Source organism: Coffea arabica, chromosome 9c (genome assembly GCF_036785885.1).
Source record: "Coffea arabica cultivar ET-39 chromosome 9c, Coffea Arabica ET-39 HiFi, whole genome shotgun sequence".
In the NCBI taxonomy this organism is placed as follows: Eukaryota; Viridiplantae; Streptophyta; class Magnoliopsida; order Gentianales; family Rubiaceae; genus Coffea; species Coffea arabica.
Window position 1 is genome coordinate 1,940,487 of NC_092326.1, and position 24,820 is coordinate 1,965,306.

At 33.4% G+C, this 24,820-nt stretch overlaps 1 protein-coding gene and 1 long non-coding RNA gene across 6 annotated transcripts; both read left to right on the plus strand.

Annotated features, from left to right (window-relative positions):
* The first annotated feature begins 9,306 nt into the window (after window positions 1-9,306).
* Window positions 9,307-16,348, plus strand: LOC113708709 (uncharacterized). 3 transcript variants are annotated; one of them, XR_003452471.2, is made up of 10 exons: window positions 9,307-9,506; window positions 9,633-9,679; window positions 9,828-10,020; window positions 10,371-10,421; window positions 11,604-11,887; window positions 12,263-12,326; window positions 13,504-13,566; window positions 15,020-15,045; window positions 16,045-16,143; window positions 16,200-16,348. It is a non-coding gene; the product is annotated as an uncharacterized lncRNA (long non-coding RNA). The 3 variants fall into 3 exon arrangements; XR_011820837.1 differs by lacking the exon at window positions 15,020-15,045; XR_003452474.2 differs by lacking the exons at window positions 16,045-16,143; window positions 16,200-16,348 and having other exon boundaries at window positions 15,024-15,202.
* An 85-nt stretch (window positions 16,349-16,433) lies between these two features.
* LOC113708700 (oxoglutarate-dependent flavonoid 7-O-demethylase 1-like) lies at window positions 16,434-23,021 on the plus strand. Of its 3 annotated transcripts, none has more exons than XM_072064204.1 (4): window positions 16,434-16,727; window positions 17,256-17,503; window positions 20,541-20,865; window positions 22,592-23,021. In XM_072064204.1, the coding sequence occupies exons 1-4, from the start codon at window positions 16,488-16,490 to the stop codon at window positions 22,634-22,636; spliced, it is 858 nt and encodes a 285-aa protein (XP_071920305.1). In that variant the 5' UTR covers window positions 16,434-16,487; the 3' UTR covers window positions 22,637-23,021. The 3 variants fall into 3 exon arrangements, with proteins under 3 accessions (XP_071920305.1, XP_027087082.1, XP_027087081.2); XM_027231281.2 differs by having other exon boundaries at window positions 16,435-16,727; window positions 22,637-23,021; XM_027231280.2 differs by having other exon boundaries at window positions 16,442-16,727; window positions 21,853-23,021.
* Window positions 23,022-24,820: the final 1,799 nt, after the last annotated feature.

Here is a 24,820-nt window from a genome sequence, read left to right on the forward strand (position 1 = left end):
TCACTTTCTTCACCAGTAAAAGGGCATTAATAGTAAACTATATATAATTTCATCAACAAAAGAGCAATATTGTCATAACACTCAATTTTCTTGACAAAGTTAAGATTTCAAACATTGACAAAGGTAAGATTTCAAATATTCGCTAGATTTCTGGTGGTGTGAGGTGCATATTTTTAAGGTTTAAGGTGGTAAAGTATGAGTACCTCCAAATCCAAAGCTCAGGGGAACAAAATGGTGAATAAGCTTTGTTTTGATTGGATCTGTCCTCTCCCTAGACTTCCAATATTTACATTTTGTTTCCAACATTTACCTATAAAAGCCCAAATTGTCATGTGGAATGCACTTACTCTCCGACTACAATTAGCTTACATACCAAATTTTTAGTAACTTAGTCATCAGAATCTTTTGCCAAGCTGTGACTGATAAAGCTATCAGAACTTCCAGTGTCCACCAATACGTTCACTACTACAGTTCTCATAACCTATTGTAGAGTAATGGTCTTTCTTTTGAGCCCAGAAGACAAAATATGAAATGACATGTCTACCACAACCCCAATATTACTAGTAACCTTATCTTGCTTCCCTTGGACATCTGCAAACTCAATTTCCTCCTCTTCGTCTTCTGCCATCAGATGCAGCTGCTTCATTTTACTTTGATGTCCTGCTCCAAATTTGTTGGCACACTTGAAACAAAAATTATTATCCCTCTGGTATTGGATGGTGAAATTTTCTATATGATGTTAGGACTAGAATCTTGATTAGCAGAAGCTCCTTTTTCAACTCGATAATGAGGGAGCCTATAGCTATTAGTTCCAATACCATGGCCAATTTTGATTTTATATAATTCAAATCTGGAGTCCACATTCTGCCTACCCCCTTGTCTAATCTGTCTACATCAAATGCTACTATTAAAATCTCAGGTTTGAACATCTTGACTGTGCCTAATTTCTTCTCTAAGCCCGCTAATGAAACTGGAGACAGAATATCGTTCACTGAGTCTTATTACTCTCGAGGAGCATCAAAGTTTTCAAGTGTTCAAACTTCTCTTGGTATTCTTCTAAATTACCAATCTATTGCGACTTATTGAATTTTTCCAAATTTCCTCTGTCAACAAATGTGTGCACGATAGTTCTTTAATTCCTTCCAAGACAAACTAGCTAGGTTTTTCAATCTTGACCCCCCGAAACTAGTTATTTGTTCCCTCATAATACATTCCAATCACATTCATTCTATTTTAATCAAAAAAATTTGTAAAACAAGAATAATTTATGGCATTTTCTGACTCATTCCCTGAGATTATCCCCAAAGAACATAGGTAATTCAACCTTAAGAGTAACTGGGAAAAGGAATCCTACTCCAGTTCTCCTTAGTAGTCGCTCCAGGCTCATTGGTGGACAGCAACTTCGTTGCTTCTAAGAGGTGGGAATGTGTTGCCTCCACTTCTCCCTAAGACGAACCAAAGGGTATCGGCGGGATGCCTGCTCAGTTCTTGCCAGAACTCGATACAAATTCAATTCAAACTTAAGGATGACTGTCGATACTAAAAGTTGAAGGTATAAAGAAAGGTTGTTTCCTTAGAAAAAACGTTCAAGTCTTATATCACAAGATACCAAAAGTACATCAATAATCCCAAAATATATAACCTCCAAAAGTTGTCTAAACAATTACATTCAAAGCCCTAATCAAAAGTCCAACAAATTGGCTTCTCTATAATTCCTTCCAATTCAGCTCCTGTTAAGGAAAACAAATCTAACGGGGTGAGCAAATGCTCGTGAGGCCAAGAAACACACATGCAAACACATAGTCCAAGTAGCAATCACATTTATACAATAAGTATAAATTGTAAAGTTCGAGTATTTAGCATTTCAAGTAGGGAAAGTAAATAGAAACAATTCAAGGATATTGTAGCTCTTAGGAGCTAAATTCCACGTAACCAAGTCAAGGTCTTGATCAATTCCATGTTGACACTTCGTCAACCACATAAGTATCAAATCCTGTCACCGTTACACCCCCTTACCGGGCCTGCTCATCAAGGTTTTGATATGACTCGAGTATATTAGGGTAATATTACGCGAGTATGCCAAGCAAGATCTCTCCAATAGATCAAGCTTTACGAATATCTCATGGTTTGCCAAGCTTATCGACCAAGCTCATGCTGGCTCGATTCGTAAAGTTAGCCAACAAGTTTGGGCATCCCCCGAATACGAATATAAGTCGAGGAGACCACACTCCAATCGATGATCACAAATACGAATCACAACCATATCACATCACATGAGTCGAATATTAATTCACACGAGTCGAGTATCAATTCACATAGTGAAATTTAATCATAATTTCATGAAAAAAGAGAACGAGTGCGACAAAGTACACACTCATCTCAACAATTCGAATTCACATAATACACAAGCAATAATCCACGTATTTGACAACAATTCATACACTTGACACTCACCAAGTCAAAACAAAAGTGAGTGAGCGAGCAATTAATCCTTTAGGCGTCCGCTTCAAGATTCTCTTGAAAATCTCCTTGAACGCCTGAACAAATAACAAGTACTTTTACTCGCAACCATGTATTAACCAATAACGAAGGTACACTTATTTAGACTAAGTCCATGTCTCAAAAGAGAACCTTAATCACTCAAAAATCGAAGTTCAAAAGTGAGAATTTATTAACATAAAAAAAAACTGATTTCCTCCATAAAATCGAGTTTAAAACGATCAATCAATATCAAAGGATAGGGAAAAGTTTCCAAAAACTCACTTCTCATCAAGTCGGAAAATTTCAGTTTTGCGCGTTAAATTTTGAAAAATCAGATCTTGCACTCGGTAGGTCTAAAAATGGAAACTATATACGTTGGAATCTTGGTTCGGAGTACTAAAATTTCCTAGAAGACACTTTTTCAAGATTCTACACGGAAAGCATTCATTTTTCAGCTCAAAGGTTCAGTTCCTAGAAGACAGTTTTGAACTAGTCTTATTTTTCAACAATCATTGGAAATTCGGCATAATTCACAAAAAGTGAATCAGCCTTTGAATTTCATAACACAATAAAATTTCCAAACAAGGTTTCAAACATGATAAACGGAACTAAATTCGGAATCTTGAGTATCAAGATATAGCAGTTTAAAGTCGGTAAATTTTCACTACTAGAACAGTGAATTTCCAGATTTAAAAGGCTATCTTTGTAGCATCATTTGGATATCGAAAGGTTGTTGAAATAATACCAAATTTGATACACTTAAACCTCTATATGTGAACTACCCTTGTATCAAATTTCACGCAAAAACTTGCATGGGAAGGCAGTTAACAAAATGACTAATGTTCATAATATGTTTCAAGGCTAATCTGCCTTCTCACTTTTATTTCTTTTCCAAACATTTTGCACAATGAAATGAGCCCAAATTCGATCCATTTTTTGAAACCAAGGTCCTAGGAACCTTTAATAAACACTTGATGGTTGATTGAGATCAAAATTTTCGAAATAAAACATCCCACAACAAACTAGACCAGTCGGCCAGCAAGAAGGAAAAGCTTTCCAGTTTTCCAGCTTTATTGCACTTTGGAAATCAGACCACATCTCACTCAATACAAGTTCAAATTAAGAATGGTTGGTGGCGTTGGAAACTAGGTTCAAATTGCTTGAATTCATCAGAAGGAAATGTTTGCAAATTCAGTTCACAATTGGTTCAAAAACAGGCTACAAATTGCAGTTTCTCATTTCCTCTCAGACAGATATTCATAACAGGGCAGCAAATTTTGACGAATCACTACGGATGACTCAAAATGGACTAGCAGGTGATTTTTATACCGTTAGAAATCTACGAATGTCTAGTTTTGAATGCCGCTAATGGCACTCAATTTCAATTTTTGTACAAAGAGATATATTCGAACAAAGAGGTACTGTTCGCCTGCCAGATTACCATTTCCAGATTTTTTTCTTTTTCGAAAACTCTAGTTTTGTTCAACCAAATGAAACTCCGACGACATTTTGTACACACAATATAAAACATACAACCATCAATTTCACATCAAAACAAGTATCAAAAATTCAAAACAACCACTGAACAACAAGGACAGAATTTTGGCCGGCTTGCACTTCTAACTTTCCTTCGATTTTTCCTTCACTTTCTAACAGTATTCATCTCAAATAACACGTAAACAACCACAATCAACTAATTGCACCTCAAGCCAGCTACCTATAATCCACCTCAAGACCGCTAGCCTAACAATTAAAGCAAGAAATGAAACACCTCAAGTCCGCTAGCCTATTTCATGCTTAGGGTTTCAAACCTATGCAAAATCAACCACTAAACTTCGATTAAATGGAAAGATTAGAAGAGTTGATGGGTTTACCTCTAACCCTTGTAGAAACCAGAAATTTTCACCACAAAAACCTCCAAGAATCTCCACTAGATGTTGTCTTCCTCCAAGCTAAAGTTAATCTCCAAGTAGTTTTGAAGTTGGGTGCAAATTTGGAAGTGCAATGGAAGCAAGAATTGAGCAAGATGATGTGAAGCTTTTTCCTCCTTTCTTCCTTGGGTGTTCAGCCAACCAAGAGAGAGGAAGAGAAGGGTTTTGTGTGTTGTGAAGGTTGGTGGATGAACTGTGTTAAGGAAGCCAAGTTAAAAGTGAAAAAGTCAACTCGCAATAGTGCGCGAATAGTGTCCCGTACTACCACTTTTCTCTGTTGTTTGTTGCACTAGTGACGTAATCCTCAAATGTAATTCCTTTAATACTATAATTATTCATTTTTAGTAGCCTAGTATAAGTTTCTTAAATTTCCACTTAACCATTTTGACGCGAAATACGTGAACTTTCGATTCGCGCGCGATAAAGCGAAATTAAAACGATTCATGTAACGATAATATAATTAACCAATACTAGGGTAAATAATTATAAAAATAATTATTTTAAGAATAAAACATGAGTCCTCACATGGAATCCCAAAATTTTCTTCTTCGTAGATCACTTTCTGATTGTCTTTACAAGACATCACCATCATAGAGGAGCTGAATTTCTGATGCACATTGTGAATCACGGACTCCATCTTCTTGCCATTACTTTCCCACTCATCTTTAAAATGTTGCTGGAAATTATTCATGGAGTCTAACTGCTGCTAAAAATTTCCTATGGAAGCCAGAGCCTTGCTCAACCTTGCTTCTGTTTCTTGACCTTCTCCTTTAAAGACTTAAAACAAGTAGTTTCAGCCATGATCAGGGGGTATTCGAGCAGCCAGAGTCAACCGCTTCATACCAACAACTATCAGGGGCTCAAACATTGGAGTCCAAATTAAGTATTGATTTGGGAGAAAAATGAACTAGAGAAGGAAAGAATTAGTTCAAGAATGAGGAATGATCAGAACGAGAGAAGAAGAAAGAGATGCAGAGGGAAAGATTGACTATAAGAAAGGAATGACTACCAAACTCCTTTCCTAACTAGTTTCACTAACTCAAGGAAATTAAACCAAGCTATCTTAGTATTTAGTTTCCTAATTCTTCTAATTTCTTGTTTTGGTGTCTTGTATGTTTAGATTTCATATTAGTTTAGGAATTAGTTTCCTTCATTTCTTTCTTGAGCCCTTTCCATTTGTTTGTTTATAAATATTTCGCTGCCATGCTATTTCTTCGAGTGTGTGATTTGTTTTCATTATTTATCCTAAGGGCTATTTTCCTACAAAGTATTAGAGGTCTGGACTTTGATTCTAGGGCTTGTTCATGAAATTGAAGCATGGATCAATGTTATTCATCACGTTGTGATGTTTTTATTTTTTATGGTAAAAATGATTTTGAGATTTGGAGTTGGTTGATGAAAAAAAAATTTCAAGCTATTGGAATTTGGGATTTTGTCTAAAAAGGAGTTCACAAAACCTATAGAAGGTACGAATTATCAAGTAGTTTAAGAGTTAGAGAAGAATAAATAGTTAGATTGCAAGGCATTCCAATATCTCAACACCCAAGTCCAATTGCATGTAGCCAAAAAATTAATAGATGTAAATACAGCAACGGAGGTTTGGAAAATTTTGATGAATTTCTATGGTCATGGTGGAGAAGAATTTTGTGATGAGGTAGGAGAAATTTTTTTTTTTATGAGTCAAAGAAAGAAGAAATTGCAGAAATTATGGGTACACATGAAGATGAAAAATTTGTGGCTGAAAAAGAAATTTCACATGTGGTTGAGAAAGAAAGTGAAGTCGTTGGTGATTTGGAAAATGTAACTAAAGATTGTGATAAGAGAGATTTTGATTTCATTGTGGTTGATGATTTTTTGAAGCGAAAGATGCGATTGTTAGTGTGAAAAAATTAAAGGAAAAATATGGTGATGTTAAAAACATTGGAGGTGGCAACTATGATTTTCTAGTGTTGGGAAATTTTCTTGGCGATGTGGAGTAATGAATGGAGTTTGGATGAACATGTTTAACTTTTTTGACATAAGTGATCAAGATAAGAAATTGTTCAAAAAGTATAAGTTTCGACCATTGTTATGTGTAAAGATGAAACTAAAAATCAATCATAAGTTGGAGTTAAATGTTGTGTCTACTGCAACTGAGTTTTCCATAGAGATTCAAGTTCAAATTGACATTGAAGGTGAGCACAATAACTAGCATGGTTTAAGGAAGGCAATAAAGGATATTAAACCCAACTATCTTAGTATTTAGTTATTTAATTCTTCTAGTTTCTTGTTTCGGTATCTTGTTTGTTTAGTTCCCACATTGGTTTAGGAGATTTCAAATCAGTTCCACATAAGTTTCGGTTTTATACTTGTATTTGTTTAATAAGTTTAACAATGCATAAATACTACTAGAGTAGTAGATTATTACTTGAAAAAATGAGTCGAGTTTTGAGGGTAAATTTGAGAGAAAGTCTCATAGTTTAAATTCGTAAATTGTCGTAAGCGAAAAGTTACAATTTGATATTGCTATGATTGAGTTTTGAGTTAATAAATAGTTAAATGTTTGTTTGTATATTTATTCTCCTTCTCTTCCCAAATACTTTTATATGTGTTAAAATTGCTTTTGTTTCTTATTTGTGCCCTATTATAAAAAAAAAAAAGGTCTTCCCCACTTATCTAAATGGGGCCAATGGCCTAGGTTGGCCACCTCTAGGGGTGTCAATGGGTCAGGTTTGGATCCGAACTCGGCTCAGGCCCGATAATTTTTTCCGAATATGGGTTGAGAAATAAGTCCAATACCCGGATCCGTTTACTCTAACAAAAAATAGGTTGGATACGGAATATAGGATTCCAACCTGGATCCAAACAATATATTAATAATTATAAAATACAAATATTTCTAAATATATTCTTTTACCAAATTAACAATTTAGTAATGATTTTGTAGATTGATTTGTGGTTAGTTTTGTATTGACTATTGAGTTATTTGTGATTTAGTTTTGTAATTTGATTTGTTTAATTTTGGAGATAGAATTATGATTGGTTTTGGATTTAATTTTAAAATGTTTAAATTTGGATTTTTTTTCCTAATAGACCTAGATCTGACCCACAGCCCATCGAACCCAATTCCAAAACTCTACGATCAAGACCCGTTGGGTATACGGGTCGGGTTTGAATTTACTACATAAAAACGGGTTGGGTTCAGAATTTTCAGTTTCGATCAGAACCCTGACCCGTTGACAAGCCTAGCCACATTCATTGCACTTGGGAGGGGTACTTGCCCAAGGTCTGTCTAAGTGGCAGGGTCTATGCAATAATCTGTGATAGCGGGGTTTCCATTCGCAAACAAAAAAAATAGAAGAGGTTAAAAAAAAAAACTCTTGCCAAGTCAGCATACTACATGTCTTTTGACTTAAGCCATTATTAAAATCACGAAAATGATGTCCAATGATTCATTCAACTTTTTTACTTTTGAGGGAATGACATTCAACTTGAATATCCAATCTATGTGGACTTGAAAGCAGTAATGCCCTCATCCCCTTGTGTCCTCTTTGGCGAGATGGTACGCATTCCAGCTTTTAGTTCCTCTGCGTCCACCCCAATGATAGCCGTCTTGTCCCCAGATGTCTTTTAGTTTAATATAGCCCAAAATGCAACAGAGCCCTTTTATGATATATTCCTAATACACTTGTCCAACCTCATCCAGTCCATGGACCAAATGAGCTAGACATAAGAAGTATCACTTCTAAGAGCATTATCTTTTCGTGTGTCTTTCATCTGTGTTTTTAAACTTGGACCGCATCTATTGGTTCAATCAATCGAACTGAAAATCGGCCAAGTGTCTAGTATGTGTTATTCTAAAAAATCGAATAGATAGAAATTCAGTCAAATTAGGTCAAAAATCAGATTTGACTGAGTTAGACCAAAAAAACTGGAAGAATCTATTGGTGTCAAAGTTTTTTTTTTTTTGAAAAAGTCAAAGCATTGTCAGTATTATGTTTTGACCCCTAAGTTGTTAAAAATTATTAATATACCTCAAATATTTCATACTTTATAAATATTGTCCTAAGTTTGGTGTTATTTTTCAATTAAGTCCATAATTTTAATTCTAAACTTGTTAATGTCCATTAAATAATATAAATTGCTACTTGATCATTCTAAGTTCTTTGTATTTTCTTGTTAAATATATTTGAAATATCAAATATATATGAATATACATTTATTAATATTAACATGTGCTTAAGTATTTTACATACAATATTTAAATTTTTAAATAATTTTATTTATGACGTTATCTGATTTAACCCCGATCGAATCCATTAACCCCTAACTCCTGAATTCGATCGAGTTGATACTCAGTTCAAGTCTAAAAACATAGTTTTTCATGTGTTGGCATCCACATGATGGCATCTATTTGTGGGATTACATGGCGTTAAAAACAATCAAAGGTTTTCTATAGTTATTGATCCAATTGAATTAGTGAGAAGAAAATGTATTATTTGGTCTTGTGTGGACTTTGGAGCAAAATATTGAATTTTACCCTTTTATGCTTGCTCGCATGCGCATTCAGACATACACACACATCTGATCTGATCTAATCTAATCTAAATCTAATCTAAAACATATAAAAGGGGGAACGACCATTGGCTACAGTGCAAGCATGGGCCGGTTTCGATGGTAATTCTGATGACTTTATGGGGTATTTTGGTCTTTCCAGTGTGGCATAAAGGCCAAATTTGTGGCTCCAGAATTTTCTGATATTGACTTTGCATTTTCTTTCTCTATAATGCCCTTGGTGGTCCGGTTTTACCCGTAAATTTGGAGATTTGTGTGCCCGCTTATTAATGTTTGGTTGGGCTTTCTTGTAATTTTGACCATGCTTGTGCCCTTTTATTGTTCTTTTCCTAAACCTTATCGTGATTACCTGATGGGGTGGGGACCGAGGAGTCGGAAATGCCCATTTTTCCTCTCCTTTCTTCATCATATTGTCGATTCGTCTAACTCTTCACCTTATTTCTCTCATCTTCTTCCTCTTTTTTTTTTTCCTTTGGTTTTTGTTTTTTATTCTGACCGAGAGCAACAAGAAGAACAACAATGGTCTGGATTTTTTTACTTGTAAGACTATTTTTCTTTCTCATCATCAAGACTTCTTTAGCCTTTTGGATTTTTTGGAGGGTTTACTAGTCGAATTTTATCATATAATATGTATATATTTGTGATGTAAATTTTTTCCCGGTGTAGAAGAAATTACAGTATTACGGGTCTCCTCTGGCCTCAAGAGGGCTAAGGTTAGACTTGCATTTTTTCTCTCTCGACTTACTTCTATATATTTTTTTTTATTTTTTTATTTCCTGTCATTTTCGCCGTGTTTGTGGCTCTTATATTGTTCCTTTCATCTTCTTTATCATAATAATACATCCAACCAACTCGATATAGAAAATGGCAAACAAAAGCAGGAGAACGGAAAGCCAGTGGTCCAAGCAGAAAAGATGTTTTTTTTTTTTTTAAAGAGAGAGGGTGCGACGCTATGATTTCACTTTGAAAGTGTGAGACCATTATAATTCATAGCATCAGTGGTGCAGAAGAAATCAGAGTATCAAGAGTCTCCTCCGGCCTCAAGATCCTTAAGGTTGGAGCTAGATTTTCTGTTTCTTAGCTTTCACCTCTATATTTTTTCCCCTTTTTCCCACTAGAAGTATCAATCTATGTTGTTGAATTTGTCGACCATCAAAGTTTTTTCCCTTTGATAATCAGTTCCTAAATTTTTCCTTGAATTCTTTCCTTGCCATCTTTTTTTTTAAAATAAATATCTTTCTGTATATATTGGCTCTCTGGATTTATTTTTAGATGTGCAATTGAAAATTTAGATATGTGTTCCCTTCAAGTGCAATCTTGGAAATTTTTTTGTACATGATTGTCTTTTGTTTTCTTTTTTATCGTTAGTATTTCTATGTCGATCATAGTTTACTCCCGTTTCAGGTTTCATCTAGGCATGACAAGTTTCATGAGATCTATGTTCTCGACAGAGAGGTAAGCCTTTTTTTCTTTTCCTATATTTTTTAAACCACCTTACAAATTAGTAATTTCGTTGTATAATTATTTGTATAAAATTTCCTCTTTGAACTCTTATTATTTTACTCGATTGAATTTCATGAGACAATAAATTGTATTTTTTTTTTGCTCATTATCTTTTAGGGATGTAACAATTTAGGAGTTCCATGCTTACTAAGATTGAGGGTAGAGGTGTCAAAATTGGTGACTTGGGCGGGTTTGGGTTGGGTAAAATGGGTAATGGGTATAAGTGAGTCAACTCATTTATACCCATTTAATTAGATGGGTATAAATGGGTAAGTCAAAAAATGAATTGGGTAACCCAATTACCCATTTATAACTCATTTATTTTAACTTTTTGCAAACTTATTTAAATTCATTTTTGTAAACTAAGTTATCAATTTATACCACTCTTTGTACCCATCATTAGTTTTAAATATTTACTTATAATGTTCAATAAACTTAATTACCAATTTTTTTCATTTATACTCTATATCACAAAATTACCTATTATTTAATAATTGAATAATACGAATATAAAAATTTGAATTAAGTACTATAAAAATTAATATAAAAACTTAATCCAAAAATTTTGAACCCCTAATATTTTTTTCATATATAAATTTAAAATTTCATTTTATAAAGATAAGAAAATAGACTAAAATTTATCATAAATTGGTAATGCTAAAAAATGAGCAAATTAACAAACTAAGAAAAAATAAAATAATAAGATAAAACCAACAAATAATAATAATAATAGTAATGTTAACATCATGACAAAATGAAAAACTTGACAAAAAAAAGGTAGGGAAAAAGAAGAGACTTGGGGGGAAGAGAATTTTAAATGGGTTAATTGGGTTTGATGGGTTACCCAATAATACCCATTTATTAAATGGGTATTATTGGGTAACCCATTTATACCCATATACAAAAATTTAAGATACTCATACCCATCTATTCATGGGCGGGTATGGGTAAATCTAGTTAAGTGGGTTGATTTACCGCCTCTAATTGAGGGTAATAGGTTGTGACTTTAGTATTTTTTTTCACTTGTAGGCTTCTTATTATTGAAATGCGCAAATTGTTTTTTTTGATAATCTTAGGAATTCATCAAGATTTGCAAATTAATTTTTCAAAGCTATCTTTGGGGGAAAAAAATAGGTGAATGGCATATGATTCAAGTTCAAGATTCCAGTTCGTGGTCCAAAGAGCACAATCAGTTGCCGTTGAAGCAGCTGTTGGAAGCTCTATTGCCTTGCAGTAATTTTTTGAATCATTTCTAGATTTCGATCTGGGAAGTGACAGACCATTGATTTACTTGCATAAGCCTCTTAAGTTTTTCTCAATTGTTGGTTTTGGCTTTAATTTCAAAATTCTTTGTTTTGACAGACCATCGATTTCCTATTCAGGATTATGGTATAGTGGTGCTTTTTCTCTGTTTTCGTGTATGTTGTCTTCTCTGCAGTTCTCTTCCACTTCAGCATCAGTTTTACTGTAATTGGTCTTGCTCCTGATTTTTTTTTTTTGGTTTCTATGTTTTCAGGTCATAGATTCTATAACATATTGTTCATATTTTAGGTTTAAATAGTTTGGTGGATGATTTGCATGTGTTTCATTTACATTGCCTTGCATTAAAGCTCTTGCCTTTGCCGTCTTTTGGCAGATAGCTTTCTAATTTAGTGCCAGGTGGCCTATGTTTGCTTATTTGTTTTAATCTTTCCCATGTATGGAATGTTTTAGAAAAAATATTATGAAATTAGGTTCTCTTGTACCACTAAGTTGCCTTTACATTAAACTTACTCTTTGATTTTGCTTTTCAGGACCAACTGGTTATTCAATGTTGAAAGATTGCATAGGGTTCATATAGAGTGATCAATTTTTGAGGTAACCCTTTTTTGATCCGTCTCCACTGTTTAATTATCTACTTTTTTGTGTTTTTCATGTTTTGATTTTCCCTAACTCTTCTATTCCTGACATACCTACTCTTAATGAATAAGTTACTTGTGATGGCTTTTTTTTTCGCATGTTTTCCAAAAATTGACTGTCTTATGGGCCTAGGTGGTTAGATGAAAAGTCTGAGCTTTTGGAGGTTGTGCAAGGCAAATGTTCCATGACCTTAGATACAGTGAACGTTATAGGTTTGTATATTGTGTTCTCGAGTCAATTATGAAATCATGACCCCAGTTTTAATGGTAATTTTGTCAATAGCCCTTGGTTATTTGGGTTTTTTACAAACATTGTGTGGATTGATGGTGTGTTCTCTGCGCTGAGATTGTGATATGTTATTTTTGAAAGACTGAGGCTATCCTTTATGGTTGGTTTGTGTTTTCCTGTGGATTACGTAGGTTTTTTATTAGTACTTATTGTTGGCTGCATGTATGTGTTGTACATTGTACAAAAGGTTTCGTAAGCCTTGATTGTTTGCCTGCTTTTTTTGCCTATGCTATTAAACGAAAATTTTGTGCTAATGGTAGACAGACATTATTACAATGTATTGGGGATGATGACAGCCTAATTTTTCATTTGACGAATGTTTAATCTTTAGGCATTTAAGTGTTTGTGCAACATGCCATATGCTTTTATCCTTGCACCACTCTAATGATCTATCCCTAATTCTTTCCCTTTCCCTCCCATTTATCTTTTTCCTTTGGAAAGGAGCGGTCCACCATTTGAAACCCCTCCATAAACAACCACCACTATGAATATCCCTTGAGAAGTTTTACATTTACAAATAAAAAAAAAAAAAAAGCAAAAGCAAAAGCAAAAGAGAGAGGAGATGTTCCATGAACTATTCCCTCTGGTTCTTTTTCTTTGATTCATTCTGCAATTGTTAAATGTCAACTGTTGCGATGTATTCATTTGTCTAGGTTTCTATTTTGATGGATTTTGAGGTTTTGTAGACAGATTAGAGTTTTATTGATTCTTAGTATGCTAAAGGATGCTTCTTCTGAAGTTCTTGTGTTGTGATATTATAATTCTATACCCTTTTTTTTTTTGCTGTGGTTTACTTGACATATCTGATTCGCTGACTCCAATACTTAAATTTCTATACTGTATTCAGGTTATAAAGACAGCCGGAGCATCTAGATATCTCAAGCCTTTTCAATTTCAACATTTTATTAAGGTATCCTCAATTTGTTGCTTTATTACTTCTTTTTTAAGGGATTCAAAATAACTCTTGGTCTCATTACGATCTGCAGAGTTCTGTTTTTTGTGAAACTGGTTTTTTTTTTTCATTTGTATAGCATCTTTAATTGAATTACACATGAAGTATAGAGAAATTCAACTAGCAAGAAAATAAGGTTTTTGGAAAATGTCAAAAATGGGTCAAATTTAGGAAAATTGTATATGTGATGAATATCATTGTTAAGTTGTTAAGCTTAAAATGACTTATAAATCTCAACTTATTCAACCTTTGTTGTAAAGCTCGCTCTCTCTTAAAATATGTATTTGCTAAGTTATCTACATTTGCAAAACACAGCTTTGTCAAATCAAGCATAAACCTTTCTACATTTCATGAAGTATAATAAGACATAAAGGAGGGGTTGTGCTAACAGTTCTCTTAATTATTTAAGCACTTTGCACAAACATTATTAACATGGTTGAAAACATAGTTATATTAGTATAAAAAAATTCTACATCCAAAATAGGATAATAAAGCTCATAAATGAGTAGCTATGATGGCATTTGCTTAGTACAAATATTGTCCAAAGATAGTATTAACATATCCAAACACATTTAAGACAAACTGCAAATGAAACTTGAAAACAAATTGACTTGAGTTTTTATCCTATGTTTAGAATTCTTTTTCTGTGGTTTATATGCTCAGCAATTATACGCTCGCATATCGTATAAGCAAGTGCAAGATTTACTATAATCCAAAAAATGTGGCCTTTTCTTTTGGATCAACTTTCCTCTGTTTTCTAATAAATCTAACGTATTCTTTCTTCTTTTGGCTATCTACATTGGATTCTTCTAATGTTACAATTGTAAAGCTTCATAAACATATTAAGAACAATAATTTCATTATTTTTTGTTGGCATTTCTCCATTTTTTGTTCTATGTTACTTATAGTTTTGCCATATGTGCATCTTCAGCGATTCTGTGTTTTTTTGGGACTGTAAAAGCTCCATTTGGCACATTTCTGAAAAAAAAAAAATTTCCCCTCTACTTTGAAGTCATGAATCATTCCATCTCTTTATATTCTCTATTATGTTTCTAGACTACAAAACCTTTAGAAGTTCTGCAAAACTTAAAAAAAAAAAAAAAAAGAAGGGATAACATGGGCAACCTCATTGGATTGTTTGCAGGAAAGTAAAAGAAAATTTTGTTCTCAGAACTCTTTTTTTTTTTTTTATTATGGAGACATCAAATTTCCTCAATTGTTGTTTATTGGTCTAGGGAATGTTATCCTTAAATCTCGCACTATTATTGCACTAAATATTCAGCAAAGTTCTTTTTTTAGAAAAACATTTGATACAAGAATTCTTACTTTTATCTCCTGTGAAGGGATTTTTTTTTCAAATTAATTTACTCAGCTTATCTGATTTTTTTTTTTTTTTTTTTTTGTTGATAAGTAAGGTGGAAGAAGACGATGCTTGGAGTAAGTGATAAGTGATTATGATACAGGCTTTGAGATTCAATTCTGATAACGCTTTAGTATTTGTGTTCACTTGAAGCTTTTCTAATATTGTTTGATTTTTAATTGTAGTAATACTCTTTCATATTACAGCAATTATTTGAAAATTAAGTTTTTGGCATTTTGTAGTCTGATTCATGTCTCACAAGCTAGGACATATTTGTTAAAGGACACATCTAGGATCAGCTCATACTATGGTATTTCTAACTAAAACAAAATGTCAATATACAATCACTATATTTAGAGACGCTTTTGTAGGAAGGATCTACCCTTGAACCTGCTGTCATCATATTTAATTGAATAAAAAAATCCATATATTTCTGCAACTATGCAATTTGCAATTCCCCAGTTGCCACCAATGGCTCAAAATAGTTCATAGCCAATTGCTTTGGTATGAAACCAATTCTTGATAGAGGGAAATATCTCGAGAGAGTCCACCAAAGAGTTCAATATGGAAGTTAGGAACCCAACTTTGACTCAAAAGCTTAAGTCATTAGGTTTTGGGTCCTTACTTACATATTAACCACTCGTTCTTCATCTTTCGGGCCAATGTGAGATGTAATCTTTTTACTCATGAACCTAACACCTCTGATGTATACGATTCATTTAAGAAGCAAAACAGCTCCATGGATAATAATGTTAAATTGAAAATTCTATCCTAAAACCAATCCATTTATAGTTGCAGTGCAAAATTCCAAACGACATATTAATTGTATATATGTAGTTTGGGAAAATTCTCAAATTGGATGAAGATTCTCTACTATTGATAGAGTAATTGCAATTGATGGTTTAAATAGTTTTAGTACGAACGTTCGCTAGATGAGATTGATTTTGAGACACAATTTTTAATAAGTGATAAAACTTGCTGTATTATTAGGTACGATATTATTATTTGTATTTTCAATGTCTTAATGGTTAAATATTTGTGTTAGTAGTACAATTGACACTGATATTTTGTGACAGGCTGTTCACTGATGTGCTCTCTTTAGGCTGATGGTTGTCTACTTTAATAATGAACAATCGCAACCTCATCTGCGTAGCAAAGTATGTGGACCCTATTTTGTAAGTCGTCAATTTTTGGACATGGACTAATCCAATTTTGATACAAATTGATAAAGGAATACATCACTCCAGAGACGTTCCGTGAAGACTTTTAGGTTACATTTTGTAGTGCAATTGACACTGATATTTTGTGACATGCTGGGCACTGATGTGCTCTCTTGAGGCTGATGTTGTCTACTTTAATAAAGTCATCAATTTTTGGAGATGGACTAATCCAATTTTGATACAAATTGATAAAGGAATACATCACTCCAGAGACGTTCCATGAATTGATGATATCAATTGCAACTTGGAGCTACGTGTATATATATATATATAGGTATAGATTTACACAAACCACAAACATGGAATCTGGTATGATAAATTTTGGAAGCTCTCTAAAAGTACCCTATGTTCAGGAGTTGGCTAAGGAGAAATTTGCATCAGTTCCACCCCGATACATACGACCTGATCCAACCAAACTTCATGGGGTCTCCACAGAGGAAATCCCAGTAATTGACATGCAAAGGCTGCTTTCTGATGAATCAGTGAATCCTGAGCTTGAAAAGTTGCATTTTGCCTGCAAAGAATGGGGCTTCTTCCAGGTTTGTCATTTCGTATTTGTATATGCATATATTAGGTATTGTTGTTAACCTAATAATGGAGTCTGATTGTTATAGTATTTGCTCAAAATCTACTAGTCATTTCAATTTGGTTTTTACCACAACTTTAACTTACTTTCAAGGGAATAAAATAATTCTGAAATATTTATTATGTTAATAACTATGACTTTTCAGGACTGTAGGTAAATGATATATCTTGCCACAAGTTTTTTTTTTTTCATATTGAAATGTTTCTTTTCTTGTAATTATCCAGAATTTTTATGTCAAAAGCAAGCATGCCTACCCTAATTTATGAACTCATTTGGTTTTCTCTAGTAGTAGTACATAATGCAAGACTAGAATGTAATAGGAGTGATCTCCTTTTCTTTCCTGCTTTTCCTGGGATCTTCTTTGAATTGTTATACAAGGACAATCATCTAATTTAAATGGATATACATGCCTGCTGTTAAAATGGAGAAGTGTTATAATAGTCAGCACCAAATAATTAGTGACTGTACAATTTGTCACCAGCTGATTAATCATGGAGTGAGCTCTTCATTAGTGGACAAACTGAAACTAGAGATGCAAAAGTTTTTCAATTTGACGATTGAAGAGAAGAAGAGATTTGCCCAGGAACCGGGCGATGTAGAAGGATATGGACAGGCCTTTGTTGTATCGGAGGAACAAAAACTTAACTGGGGTGACATGCTATTCATGGTCGCTCTGCCAACTCACTTGAGAAAACCTCATTTACTTCCCAACCTTCCTCTTCCATTCAGGTACAAGAAAATTTACACACATTCATATCATTGTATTTAGGGTGCATTTGATAAAATTAAAGTTTGAAAACTGAAATCTGAAATCTGAATCCATTAAATTATTGAATTATTAAGTATTAAATCAAATACGTTTGGGTGTATATCACATTCGGTGATAAATGAAAAGTTTATCACTTATTTTTTATAGCAAGTTTTGCCTAAAAAATTTAATGGCACTTAATTAATTCAGATGTTCAATTTTTAGTTATCAAATGTATCTGAATATATTAAAATCTAAATACATTAAATTTAAATGATGAATTGTGTTGTCAAACACATGAGGACTATAGTAACATCACACACAGTATAACTTTTGAAAGTCATAAGCGTCTAAAATTTTCTACACTTGTCTAAAATTTTAAAATTTTGTGGGTGAAAATGCTTAAAAGCTAGGGATAAGATGATCATAGACTAGTAATAGGTTAAGAAAATATGTGGTTAGTAGCAGTCTGTAACTTTGCAAATCACCGTACCTGTAATCTTTCTATTTTCTTTTACATAAATTGTCAACATCTTGATATATATAAAGAAACTGAAAGTCTAGAATTGAAATTGTAAAGAGATAAAATGATGATTTTTATGAGTTATAAACTGGATTTACAATAAGAGACATTATTTAAGTGTGGCGGCTTGATTCTTTCATGTATTTTAATTGATGGAAATATGAACATTTTGGTCCTTTATTATAGCAGTGGTGGTTCATTTGGTTCTTTATATACTACCGCTTGCTAATTTATTCCTTATGTCCTCTGCTCCTTTATTTCTACAGTGGCAATGTCGATTATCTTTGTAATACCAACATTGCATTGAAGTTTATGAATTAAAGGTTGTAATTAGAGATTTGGGAAAATTAGGAGAGGGGAAATCAATAGATTACAAATATTGCATTGATTTTATTTTATGGAAATCAGGGATTAATTGGTAGACGGAAGTACGCAATAAATCTTCATCACTGAAATAAAGGACTTGAACTATATAATTCCCTTCTAAAAAGCAAAGTAATAAAGGACTTGATGAGGTAATTAAGTACTTTGTCTTAAATCTGAAAGAACAGTAAATAAAGAAAGATGTAGATAATGGTTATGCAGCATCTTAATCACTGTTTGTGAATTTGGTTTTGTCGAACAAAAAAATGTCTCATTTTGTTGTTGAGGGGCAAAAAAAATGATAACCACTCAATTATTCTTTATTCTAGGTCACAATTTGTTTATAAAAAGTATTCCATTGATGACTAAAATGCTTTATTCAGAAAAAAAAATTTTGAAAAATAATTGAAACTGAGGAGGCATTAATAAAGCCAAATGCTGTTACATGAAAGAAAAATTATAGCAGAGAATATCCGGGTGTACGTAATATATTTTTTTCTTAATTATGTAGATGCCTTTATTTGGAAGTCGTACTGTCTAGGGGCCGACGTACGACATAAACATCAAATGTTATCACTTCAATAAAATTCCATGTGTAATGATCACGACAGCTTATCCGCCACTCCTTCGAAGGAAAAAAAAGGACAGCTTATCAGCCACAAAGTGTCCTAACGATTGAATATTTTGATCATTGTCTCTCTTAAAGCCTCCACATGATAGGCCTTTTCTACTTATTTTTTTACCTTGGAGTCATTCTTAATGGTTTTCCAACATTTCTCGTCTTTTAATCATATGGCTATTGGCCACCCAATGATTTGAAGTCTTGGTGGAGTGGGAGGTTAAAGGTTTAAATCTTATCCCCATCATTTTGCTACTATATGTGATTTTCTCAAATCCATACAAGTGCGTACGTTTGATTCAATAGTGATTCAATTCCCGTCGGTTTTTCAATAGATTCAGTTGAGTCTTCCTCTAAAATAGATTAGAGTAGAAATAGTTTGATCCACTGGTGATTCAATCCCCGTCGATTCCCCAATAGATTCAGTTGAGTCTCCCCCTAGATAGGTTAGAGTATGAATAGAGTAGATCATGACGATTGACAAAAAATAAATTATATCATCTCTCTCTCTCTCTCATACAGGAAAATATATCCTCTCTTGCTTTTCTTAGAGGGACAATTTCAAAAACCTCTCCTCAGGTTTCTAATAATTTCATTGAGCTCCCTCGAGGTTATAAAAATAACATTTACCTCCTTTGCCCACATAAAATGACAATATTAGGTCAAACATTTTAATAAAACTCTCTTGTTAGATATACTTTTACAAAGACTGGTATTAATAATTATTTTTCTTTTCTTTTTCTATTCTTATTCCCCCTTTTTATATTTTTGCCAATAAAACCATAAAATATAAACATTGACAACCTAAATGTTTTACTAGTGACATTTTTTATGACTTTGAATGTGATCTAATTTTTACTTGCTGATTTTTTTGGGTACCAAAAGCTACATTAACTCCAAAAAAAAGCCCAAAATTGCTACCAAGCTATGATAATTCCACCAATCCAAAATTCTACAAACTTTAAAAGAATTATGACGGTATTTTCTTTTTCAAATTAAAAAATACATACCCTGGTAAATCGCCATTAAAAGTAGTTTATCATAGTGATAGAACTATTGTCATCTTTGCTTATCAAATAATAAATATGGTGTTAAAAACTTCACACTCTTTCTGTATTTTTGTGTTAAATATATTATGATTGTTCTGGAAAGTAATTCAAACGTTATAAGTTTGAGGGTATTTTAGGATATTCATTAAAAATTTTGGCCAAGTCAAAGGTTTGATTGCCAAAAGTGTCAAATTAGGGGAGGTTGGTGTAATTTTTGAAACCTTAAGGGAGCTCAGTGAAATTGTTAAAATTCTTAGAGGAGGTTTATGAAATTATCCCTTTCTTAAATCTTACCTTCTTAATTGTCTTTATGAGGAAAATTAATAAGCCATGTCAGCGTGAGATGATGATAAAACATCCATCCTTGCATGCATAAAAAATTAGTTAACATCTAAAGCATTGTGCATTGTTATTATATATTGGATATTCTTTACTTTTTATTTACATTTTTTTTAACTTTGTAGAGAAACTCTAGATCAGTACTCAAGGGAATTGAAAATCCTTGCCATCAAGGTCCTTGAGCAAATGACAAAAGCATTAGGAATGAAGCTTGAAGATATGACAATGCTTTTTCAAGAAGGGATGCAATCATTGAGGATGGGCTATTATCCTCTATGCCCTCAACCTGAGCTAGTAATGGGCCTTTGCCCCCACTCTGATGCTACTGGGCTTACCATAGTGCTTCAAGTCAATGAAGTGGAAGGCCTCCAAATCAAAAAGGCTGGAGCTTGGGTTCCTGTTGTACCACTTCCTAATGCATTCATAGTCAATGTTGGAGACATTTTAGAGGTAATCATGCTCAAAATCCTTTCTCCAAAGATGCAATGTGAATATGAACAATCTCTTCAAATTGCTTTTCTGTTTATATAATTACAACATCTATCTAGTTTTTGGCCTCCCTTATGAGATATTTTCAAATTGGTTTCTACAATTATGAACATATATGGAAATTAGAATGTCCTTCCCATATTTTAATAGTATTCAAGAGATAATCTTTCCGATTATGATTAGTATGCCTACACTAGGTTGATGTGTAAGACTAATTATCAACTTGCACCGCCTAGAAAAATGAGGCCAGGTCAAAGTGTAGCTTTCATCCCAAAATTTAACTTTTGACAAATTTGTGCCTAAACTTCTAACTATGGCTACTTTGTCAGAGTTAGACAAATGTTGTTTATTGGTAGAATATTGAGTACTTTAATAGAACACGTATCTTTATAAAGTCAAAAAAAAAAGCATAAAATATATGGATGAAAAGGTCTTTATATTGAAAAAGCAGTTTTAGTCATATTAGTAACCAATTTAATTGATTAATTACTTCATTATTCGAGTAATATTTCCCAAGAATGTAAAACTTGGGCATAATAACTTCAAAATTAGTATTGTACATGCCTTTACACCCCCACCCTCCAAATTATTGCTTACCTGTGATGTACGAGCGGTAAAATTCAAACTACTTTCCTTTCATCGTTTTGAAAAAAGTGCTTGCACTTTTCCCCAACAAGTTTGTTTTGATTTTCAGAAAAGAATTTACTTTTTGTCTTGATTTCAATGCTAATTACACGAGTTACTTACAAATCATGTCCTGGATCTATCAGGGTATAGCTTCTGAATTCTATCTCCAATGTTTTTGGGGCATAACAGTAGTTATAGGTGGACTCGTAAGATTGCCCTGTTAACTATATCCTATTATTGAGCCTAATTGAACTTTTATGAGAATGTATGCTACACAGTACATAGTTGGGAATAATGTGACGTATTTTAACTGAGATGCAGATTGTGACAAATGGGATTTACAAGAGTGTTGAGCATCGGGTAACTGTGAATTTGCACAACGAAAGGCTTTCCATTGCGACGTTTTTCGCCCCAAAATTGGATGGTGATATGGGTCCAGCGCCAAGTCTTATCACCCCTGAAAATCCAGCAATTTTCAGAAGAATTAGTATGATTGACTATTCAAAAGCGTATTTTTCCCGTGAACTAGATGGGAAATCATTCATTGACGCAATGAGGACCCAAATCGAAGACTTTTAAGGCTCTTAGTCCCTTTGTGATTTTTCTCTCTGAAACTTATGTACACTGTTGACATGGTGTCCCCTCTTCATCGCCTCCCCCAACATTCATTCACCACAAATTGTATAATTGTTTAAGAATTAATCCTGTATATACTGACACTATATATGCTATTAGATTCGAATGCATGACAACTAATATTAATTTAAATTTAAAATTTAAAATTTGAAACAGCTAGTATGCATATAGGTCTAATACTGTATACATTATTAATGTATAGAAAATTAATCTATTTTTTAAATATGAAAGAGAATGATGAGTAATTGTATGTGCTATCAACGACGTATTAGAAGTCATTCTTTATGCCAGATCTTGACAAGGGGAACCAAAAAAAACCAAAAAAAAAAAATCTTTGCTATTTTACACAATTATAAATCTTTGGATATATTGCTATTTCATAAGTTTGATTTTCGTTTATTTCATATTCTATTCACCGACATAGCTTCACTCCTTCGAATCTTACCCCATCAACATTGTGGAAATTTAGCCAGATGAAACCGATTGGGAATGTTTTAAGCCAGATGAAAGCAAGACATATAAGCAGGGAAGTTAAGGCAGGTTGCTTGTCAAGCTTTTTCAGAAAGGAGTGGTGGGACGAAAAGAGCAAATTGAAGGAAACAAACGTCTGTTGGTGGTTTGCGGAACTTCTCCGTCTTGGACTTGGACTACTGCTCCTTTAAACCCGCTACACGACTCCCCTTGGCAGGCCTCCATCCCGACGACATCCTGTCTCCCTCCATGTCATCGTTGCTACCTTGTACACTTCTTCTGAATTTAGGAGCACAAGGGGAAATTTTGTCTTATTGTTTTTGTTTGTTTCAACTGTATAATAAGATTCTATTGAGCAGATATGAGATACACGTTGTTGTTGATCTTCGGTTACTTCTGAACGCCGCTGCGTGAATCACCCTACAAGACGTGTGTGACGAGATAATACAAACTTAGGTGGCGTTTGGTTCGTACCTTGAAATCGGATTTGAATTTGAGATCATTCATCCTGAGTTTGCAACGGAGTCAATCATTCCAATACATCTCTGTTTGGTTCAGTACCGGGAATGCATATCATTATTATAGTTGATGTTTGGTTCGTTGGCTCTTTTGAAATGGAATATAAAAAATTTTCACTAATTAAATGTATTAGTAAATTTCTAAGCGGACCTCTCACTATTCCCTTTTTTCCCCCCTTAAAAGTTAAAACGTCAACTTCCAAGTGCATGGGATAAGAAACCTTAATCAATAGAAGAATTACAAAGTCAATGCCATGTCCACTTCTATCAACAGTTTGTCAAATTAGTTTCATTAACTCCAACATTTATCAAATAAATATCAATCTTACAAATAGAAAGGGTGGACTCGCTATAAATTTCAGTTATAATTATTTATTTTTTGAATTATAAAATCTTGTACAAATAATTGGAAAGTAGATTCATCTCCTATCGTGCTTCCTGAATGAAACAATTCTTAAAGTTTTAAACCTTGTTACTTGACTATATCTCAATCATCCATGATGTTGCAAAGATTTGTTAACTAGACAATCATACACCAAGTGTCACTCCGTTGCGTATTCTATCATCGAAGTGATTGACTGAGGCACGACAATTGTCCTTGAGACTTCATCTTCACGGTTTCATTATTCAAAGCTAGAAATGAAACCATTCACCTAACCATAGGGCAGCATAGATGCCAACTTTATTCACTTTCATTCTAAATTGGCCCTTCTAATGGCACGGAAATTAAGAGATGGAGAGGGGTCACGATCGGTAAGGATGTCCGCCCCGTAGGTATATAAATGGGGCGGAGAGAAATGCGGAGTGGGAGTAGGGGTTGCGGGAATTTGTCTCCGTACCATCTCCACCTATAAATTAAATAAATTAATTATTGAGTATATCTTATATACACTGACAGTGTATAGACTATTACCGTTTGATTCATGACATGTGTGTAAAAGTTGAATTCTAAATTTAAATTTTGCATAGTTGTCATTCATCCAACGTTAATAGTGTATACACTGTCAGTGTAGGAAAAATTAATCCATAATTAATACGTAACTATATTTGTCAATATCTATGTACATATTATATATAGTAGGGGTGGTGGGGATTTGTATCGGTACTATCCCCACCTCTATATATGTATATATATATATAGACACACACATACACATACAGACAAATACATTATAATTTGAAAACTCATGATATCATTATTTGTGTGGTAAAATGATGATTTGTTATTTTTAGTTTAGTGAATTTTTTTTTGTGTATTGCATGTTTGCAATAAGATAATAATAGTAGCAGATATTACTTTAGTTATGCTAATAAATATGGAGAAATATTTTTAAATGATTAAAGTATATTTTAAACTTAATTTCATGTTGAATTTTAGTTAAAAGTTCAAAAGATTGATTTATACAGTTATTTGTTGATATTATATATGAAAAATTATGAAAAATAGAAGTTTATTTTGAACCACCCATTGGGGCGCCCTTATTGGGTAGTGGGGTGGGGGCAGGGGGATAGCTTAGGGCAAGGGGAAGTTTTTAAAGCACAGGAGGGGAAACGGGAGAGGGTTCTCTAGTTCCAAATCTATCTTGTTGTCATTCCTAGTCACCAACTCTCTAAAACCTAAAAATTTTAGTTTTCCCTCACATAAGGTTTGAAGTAAATGTTAA